We start from the raw sequence: 8,459 nt of genomic DNA, 5'->3' as shown, positions 1-8,459 counted from the left end.
TGCAGAACATCCATTAGGCCCGTTTTATGGGGACAGTGCAGAGGGAGCTTTATTCAATCCCATACCAACACTGTCCTGGGAGTTTTTGAGATGGGGACAGTGTAGAGGATGCTTTGCACTATATCTAATTGTGCTTTGGCAGTGTTCAATGTAGACAAGGAGTAACAGAAATAGGAAGTGCTCCACTCTCAGTGCCAATGCCATTATTAATGCTCCCTGCTGCTAAAAACACTTTGGGCGACATTGTACACACGCGTGGAAAGAGTTAAGAGGTTCCAGCATTACCAGCTATGATGATGACAGGGTAATTTTCACAGAACGTTAGTGTCAGCAAGGTTAGTCACAGAAACGCTGACTGGTGATATTTTCTGTGAAGTGAGCTATGGCTCTGAAACCTAGCTGGAGTGCGTCTGACACCCCTTTCGACTAGCTGCGACCAATGAATCCTGGGAGGCCAGTAGCTGTTGTACTTCTTGGTTATTTTTCTCCAATTGTGTGCCCAGGTTTTCCAGGACAGATTTTCATAGCTGCCACGTGGCATCAAGTACTTTGCTCACTTTCAATGCGAGGGGGCAGCCGATGGGGTATTTTGATTGTAGATGGTGTTGTAACTAAACCTATTTACGTCCTCGCCCCATATCTGAACAGCTATTACCAGCATAACATGAGCAGGAACTTCAATTTGATTTCTATAACCAACTTTTGGACCAAGGTTGATTCAGGCCAATTACAATGACCTTACCAACATTTCAACAGGGACTAACTATCACAGGGATCTCCCTGGTCTGTGTTACTCAGGCATAGACAGCTAAGACAGCAAGCTAGCCTCACATTCCCATCCCCTTGTATATTTTTTACAACTTCTGTTTTTGTTTTTAAAGTTGGCTGTGAACGGCTTCTTCATTCCCTCCCATTCCATTGTCGTGTCCCAGATTACTCAGATATCCAACTGTGCCAGCCAAGAGCAGGAGAGACTTAACAGATGTGTTCAAAGTTACGAAGGGGTTGATACAGAAAGTGCTGTATTATCTCCAGTGGAAGGAGTTTTGGTAACCAGAGGACAGAAACTTAAGATTCCTGGTGAAAAAGAAAAATCAGAGGGGAAGAAAAGAATTAATTTATACAAAAGTCATGATAAGCTGGAATCTGAAATAAAAATGGAATGCGCTACAGACATCCAGCAAGTTACGGCAGGATCTGTGATGAGGGAGGGACACCAGGGGTCAGGGGGGAGAGACACAGAGCGAGAAGGGAAGGGAGAGACAGAGACAGGACAGAGGGAGGGGTGACACGGGGCAGAGGACAGCGGTGGGGTGGGGGGGAAGAAAGAGAGAAAGAGAGAGAGAAAGAAAGAGAGAGAGAGAGAGAGAGATTCTACTCTTTGATACTGACGGTAAAGCTCCCTCAACACAGGGTTAGGTCTCCATCAAATACTGACAGGACACAGCACGGGGTTACATTCACTGTAAAGCTTCCCCTACTCTTTTAAACTGAAAGTAAAGCATATGCGTCCGTCCATCAGGGTTGGGAAAAATTAAAGGTGTAATACTTCTGTAGGAAGGAATGTGTAAAGGGGACAAAGACAAAAAAGGTCTGCAACAGGAGGAATGACTGAAGACTTAGTCCTCCAGCACCAAAGAGAAGAAAATGGGGCAAGAAATGAAACAAAAGTAATCTGACTGGAGTGGGTGTGCTTTTGACAAAGTGAAAATACGTTAAGAAACAAATGACGTTTTTCCCAGGGTCAAATGAGATTACAGAGATAGGGAGATGGCGAGACTGCAAAAGAATTTAAAAACAATAAGGAAAAGAATTTTAAAAATTTGAGGCTTTGTTCAACTAGAAGCCAGCAAGCGGAGGCTTGGTTGGTGAACAGTACTTGGAGGAGCTCCAATTTACATAGCAGGATACGGAGGACCTGTAACGCTGTTGAACCAACAACTATTTTCATTTACATGGCATTTAAGTACAAGGCATCCCAAAGCACTGCGCAGGAGCACAATGAAGTGAAACAGAAAGACAGAAAGATTTTAAGAGGAAATTCCAGAGACTACTGCCAAAATGTCAGCCCTGGGCTCAGTTCAAAGCACACTTAAATTTGAATCAGAAGGTTTGCAGTCAATTCCCACTCCAGACGGTATAACAGTTAGACTAACAATTTTGTGCAGTACTGAGGGAGTGCCACATCCCCACAGCAGTCAACTTTTCAATGAGACATTAAACGATCAGTTGTAAACAAAGATCCCACACCAACTACATTCTAATCAGATACATTGGTCAACTCATACATTCTACATTCTTAAGAAATAAACAGAGACTGAACGTTTCCTGGACTTTTCCATCACAATGACCATCAATCAAAATATGCACTTTTGTAATGTAATATGTTCATTCACTTTAAAGTGTGGTCTGATAGTTTCTTATGCAATCTGCTGTAAATTTGTAACATTATGGAATTATTTTTGAATTGTGCACTCTACAACATAATCTGAAAGTTCATCAAATTTAGTGCAAATATATGCTGATTTTAAGTTCTCATTTTCCATTCAGACCCCCACAAATGGATTATTTTTAAAATATGCCAAAGTTTTATCATAAGTCCTCAGTTTTTAAAACAGAATAAAAATGAAATTTACACTCGGGAAAAAAAAAAGTAGTGGCGCAACGGCTAGCACTGCTGCCTGACAGTGCCAGGGACCTGGGTTCGATTCCACCCTCGGGCGACTGTCTGTGTGGAGTTTGCACATTCTCCCCGTGTCTGCATGGGTTTCCTCCGGGTGCTTCGGTTTCTTCGCACTGTCCAAAGATGTGCAGGCGAGGTGGATTGGCCATGCTAACTTGCCCGTAGCATTCAGGAATGTGTAGATGAGGAGGACGAGTCTGGGTGGGATGCTCTGAGGGTTGGTGTGGACTTGTTGGGTTGAAGGGCCTACTTCCACACTGAAGGGATTCTACGATTCTATGATTCTATGAACTATTTCAGAGAGCAGGGGAGCTAACCCAGCCGATCAAGCCAATATTGAACTAAGATTGATTTTACTAGTCAATACGCAGCTGCTATTCTTGGGATCGGAGTATGTGCATATTGGCGGCTTCTCCTACATTACAATGATAACTTCATTGATTTTGGAACTTGCTGGGATGCCTCAAGGCACAATGAACATGTAAGTTCTTTCTTTTGGATGGCTGAAGGCAGAACCTTCAAAGTGGCAAGGCAAAGACATTAAACCTAAAGGTGCTAGATGAAAGCCAGCAGAGAATGCTCCGTAGGGTGCATGCTCATAAACATTTTAATTTTTTTTTAAGAAAAGTGTTTCTAACTTACATAAAAACTATTCTGTTCATTCCTTGGACAGCAACTGTCAATCTAGAAACAAACTGCACCAAGCATAGTTACCACTCACCAGAGCCTGGCTTATAAATGTCGACAATGTCCACTTCCAGTTCAGTTTCTGGAATGAGCTCCACAATTTTCTCTTGCACGACCTTCTTCCTCCGCTCGATCTCCTCTCGGCTTTCTTTTTCCAAATGGAGGCGGAACCTGAGTGATGCAAAATGAAAAAGGAGAAAGCAAAATGTATCTCAATCAACAGGAGCCTTCTTTTATCACTGAAATTCTATTAAAGGCATGGTAAGCAGGCTGCACTTCAGTGTAATGGGGTGGGGGTGTGATGTTGAGGAGTATTGTGGGCGGCACTGGAAGGGAGGGAGAGGAAGCAGGTGGTATCATTCCTGATTCACTGCATGGTCCCGTTCTGAGGCATTTCCATTCAAACAACAAATAAAATATTTTCTTTAAAATACAGACCTTTACCATGAGGAATGCATTGGAACAGAGGCTATGGAAGGGAACATAAAAAAAAAAGAGAAGTTGCATGCAACTGGCGATATCTCCCTTGCTTACATACCCATCCCTACCCTGATCCCCACCCCACCACTACCACCCACACTGAGCCAACTCTTGCAGCACAATTGACCTAGGCTGGACTGTAAGAGAACAACCTGCATACAATCATACAATGTAGCTGGAAGCTTTTAAATGGAGTGCATTTCCAACCTGTTTGTGCCACCTTTTCAGATAGTATATTCTAGACCATCAAACTCTCAACACGAGAATTTCTTATGTCTAACCCTTCCACCGGTTCTTTGGTCGATTTTCCTCAAGCCATGTCCAATGGTTACCGAAACAATCTCTCCTATCAAAGCCCTTCAAAGCTTAGGTTAGGTTAATAATGCATTGCAAAACTGATACATTTCCTCCCTCCCCTCAAACAAGCAAACATTTTTCACTGAAGGGAACAGCATCTAATCAGTAATTGTACAGGAGAATGGAGATGGGGTTACACCTTCCCTTCAGCAGTTGTGATCCAGTCAGGATCAATAGGATTGTGGAAAGAATAGTGAGCACAAAGTTTACTATTATACTGTTGTAAAATGGAGCATGAAAACACACAAAAACTAGGAGAAATGCTCAGCAAATCCACAGAGAGAGAGAAACAGAGTTAACATTCTGGGACAATCGCCATTCCTTGCAATCACTGAATCTGAATTATCAACTGTTCCTTTCTCTCTACTGATGCTGCCTAATATGTAAAGTCGATGCTTTCTCTGTATCTTATTTAAGGAATAGAATGACATGTAGGTACAGGGAAAGAAAGGAGAGATGGGGAGGAATGTTAAATCTCAGCGTGGGTCAAATGCTGCGACTGCATTGTCAAATTTATGGAAATGGTATTTCCAGGCTCAGCTGACTGCATTTCTGTAGTTCGGGCAAACATAATATGAAAGTTTCTGGTAAACATTTCACCAAAGTCCAAATCCCCGCCAGAACCATCCACCTCTGAAACAGGAGTGAAGTAAATGCCCATCGCTCCCCACACCCACTCACCTGTTAGGGTCATATCCCTGCTCTCCCGATTTCCACACTGCCGGCTGCTGATTGATTTTGCGCACTTGTAAGGTGAAGGATTCACTGTCCGATGTGTCCGTCTGTTCCTCGTGGCGGTCATGGCTCCCACTCCGGCTGTGGGAGCTCGACCTCATGCCATCTGGAAAACCTGAAACAGATGGCCCTGGGTGCCATGAGTTTGTCATCGTACATGGTGCCATGGACGCTTACGGCATCACCGGAATACTCTGCTTCCACAGCTGACCAAGCTACACTTGCAATTCTCCTCTCTTATAGTGTATTTACAGAATACCAGGTTCAGAGCACAGGAGGTCCTTTGACCCATCCGATCTGTGCTGACTTTCCAAGTGAGCAATCCACTGACTGCCATCACCCTGTAACCCCATACATTCTACGCTTCCAGATAACAATCTAGGAAAAAAAATCTAACCCATTTGACTGCATTAATTGAACACTCCTTTACCACAGTCACAGCACTGCTGTCCACACCCTAATTACTCACTTGATTAAAAAGCTTTTTCTCTTATCCCTTTTCACTTATTTTGTCAATTATTTTAAACCTGTGCCCTCGCATTCTTAGCCTTTTCAAGAGCCAACACAATTTGATCCTCATTTACTCTGTTCCGACCTGTCATGACACCTTAATAGCCGCTTAGTAGGAGTATTATCAGACAAGAGACCAAACCACACGAGCAAGAGACCAGAATGATTTTGCTTTTAATTTCATGGCCAGGCCGCACCGGTGAGGGTCTGGAGGCACATGTAGGTCAGACCAGGTAAAGGTGAAAATTTCCTTCTCTAAAAGGGTACCAGATGGCTTTTAACAACACTCAACAGCGGTTACATAGTCACGATGAGCTATGGTGGGATTCGAACTCTCGATCATGAACCTGGGATTTTTGATTAGTTGTGCAGTGACATTACCACAATGCTACTGCATCCCCTTAGTAAAAAAAAAGCAGCATTAAGTGATAGATAAAATACATATATTTAATATTATGGTCTATACTCCCCAGCACTGGATAGCCACTCGCCCTTGCCTGTATATAATAGTTTATATTCCCCATCAATGGCCTATTCACACTCACTGTACATTACAGTCAGTATTCCCCACCCATGGATTACTCACTCTCACTGAACATTATGGTCAATATCCCTGAAGAAGGGTAGTTGGGTACAAGGTTGGAGTAATGTAATATGCATAATGCTGTGCAGTATGGTGTATGGGAGACAGCAAGCAGCTCAGGCAACCAGTTCGCTGAGATATATCCTCACAAGGAAATAGTTAGTGTTGCTCAGGTAGTTTAACTGCATATCCATTAGAGGGAACATTTGGCAGTTAACTGAAGGAGCAGCTGTCATTTGTGTTGGGCAAGAAGGACATGCTATATGACCCCTAGATCACAGGTTATTAGCATTGCACATACAGCCAGCAGTTACTTAATGTTCAGAGACCATCTGTATGGCTTAAGATGGCCACGCAAGCATTAATCATAAAGGAAGGTTTGGGTGCTAGGAGCAGATGGTGGGGACAGATAAACCCTGAAGATGGGAAAAAAAATGGAATTTCTGGTTGAACTAGAGGACTCAGCACCTTGCAAGAAAATAAGCTGCATCCTGTTTTTGCAGTAAATGACTGACATATAGTTTAGTTCATACAGATATTGAATGTAAACACTGTGATGCAATACTTTTGGGATGTAAACAGCAGAGAGTCTTGGAGCTGTACTCTGAGGCCTATCTGACACAGTATTGGTGCAAGCTTGAATAAAGACTGGCTTGTTACAACCCACTCAGACTTAAGACTCAAGTTGTCCAAATCCCTCCAACAATATCAGAAATTGCTGGAAAAGCTCAGCAGGTCCGGCAAAATCTGTGAAGAAAAATCAGAGTTAGCGTTTCAGGTCCAGTGACCCTTCCTCCAACAATTTTCTAGTAGTTCACTCACTGTCACTGCACATTATGATCAATATTTCCCATCATGGGTCATTCATTCTCAATGTACATGAGGGTTCAATATTCCCCATCAGTGAGTGGATCTCTCACTCCCACTGCGTGTTATGGTCAATATTCAATACCAGTGAGAAGTTCACTCACTCCTGACCTCCACAATCATGAAGTACTTCGAGGGGCTAGTCATGGCCCACATCAATTCTAGTCTCCCAGCCTGCCTCGATCCCCTGCAATTTGCCTACCGACGTAAAAGGTCCCCAGTGGATGCCATTTTCCTGGCCCTGCACTCATCCCTGGAACATCTGGACAACAAGGACAGCTCGGTCAGACACCTACTCAATGACTACAGCTCCACCTTTAACACCATTATCCCCTCCACACTGATCTCAAAACACTTGGGTCTCAGCTTTGCCCTCAGCAACTGGATCCTCAGCTTCCTGACCACAGCGAAGATAGACAACTGCACCGCCTCCGCGATAACACTCCTTGGGACACCCCCCAAGGTTGCAATTTCAGCCCCCTACTGTACTCCCTGCCTGTACACCCACAACTATGCAGCCAAATTCCGAACAAACGCCATCTACAAATTTGCCGACGACACCACTGTGGAAGAATGGATATCAAACAATGATAACTCAGAATACAGAAGGGAGATAGAGGGCTTGGTGACATGGTGCAATGGTGCAATGATAACAACCTCTCTCTCAATATCAGCAAAACTAAAGAACTGATCATTGACTTCAGAAAGAAAAGAGAAGAACATGCCCCCATCTACATCAACAGGTTGAAAGGGTTGCGAGCATCAAGTTCCTAGAAGCGACAATAACCGACAACCTGTCCTGGATTTCCCATGAAGATGCAAAGGTCAAAAAGGCACAGCAGCACCTCTTCTTCCTTAGGAGGCTCAGGAAATTTGGCATGTCCTTAAGGACCCTGACCTACGTTTACAGATGCACCATAGAAAACATACTGTCTGGGTGCTTAACAGCCTGGTATGGCAACTGCTCTGTGGACCGTAAGAAATTACAGAAGATTGAGTGCACAACCCAGACCATCGCAGAAGCCAACATCCCATTAATGGACTCTATTTATATCTCTCATTGCCGCAGAAAGGCTACCATCAAAGACCCCTCCACCCTGGTAATGCTCTTCTACAACCTCTTCCGTCAGGCAGAAGATACAGAAGCCTGAACACACACCGATAGGATCAAGGACAGCTTCTTCCCTACCATTATTAGACACATAAATAGAGTCTCTAACTACAATAGGGTTATAATAATTATAATAATGTTGATCTTGTTACTTTTGATCTGGCCTCACGCACATCCTGTGCAGTGTAACCTGCATGCCTCACCCTATCCAAGTTGTTTTTCCACCCTATGATCTGTATGTCCTTGCTTACTGTGATCTGCTTGTAACTACTCGCAAACAAAGCTATTCACTGTACTTAGGTACATGTGACAATAACTCAAATCAATCAATGTTATGGTCAACATTGCCCCATCAGTGAGTGGATCACGCACTCTCACTGTACATTATGGTCAATACTGCCCCATCAGTGAGTGGATCTCACTGTACATTGTTGTCAACATTTCCC

General features: G+C 43.6%; 1 protein-coding gene across 1 annotated transcript in view; it reads right to left on the bottom strand.

Moving 5' to 3' along the window:
• Positions 1-3,397: 3,397 nt before the first annotated feature.
• The window catches only part of LOC125481600 (guanine nucleotide-binding protein-like 1), a gene marked incomplete at its 3' end in the record, with an annotated part of 5,494 nt that continues 432 nt past the window's right edge, over positions 3,398-8,459 (bottom strand). Inside the window, exons 2-3 of the mRNA XM_048593380.1 lie at positions 4,889-5,057; positions 3,398-3,541 (exon numbers count right to left, since the gene is read on the bottom strand). Coding sequence (XP_048449337.1) covers positions 3,398-3,541; positions 4,889-5,057 — 313 coding nt within the window. The remainder of the gene's footprint in view (positions 3,542-4,888; positions 5,058-8,459) is intronic.

This window comes from Rhincodon typus, unplaced genomic scaffold (genome assembly GCF_021869965.1).
Source record: "Rhincodon typus isolate 14 unplaced genomic scaffold, sRhiTyp1.1 hic_rhity00002743, whole genome shotgun sequence".
NCBI classification, from domain to species: Eukaryota; Metazoa; Chordata; class Chondrichthyes; order Orectolobiformes; family Rhincodontidae; genus Rhincodon; species Rhincodon typus.
This window is presented reverse-complemented; position numbering and strand designations above follow the sequence as displayed.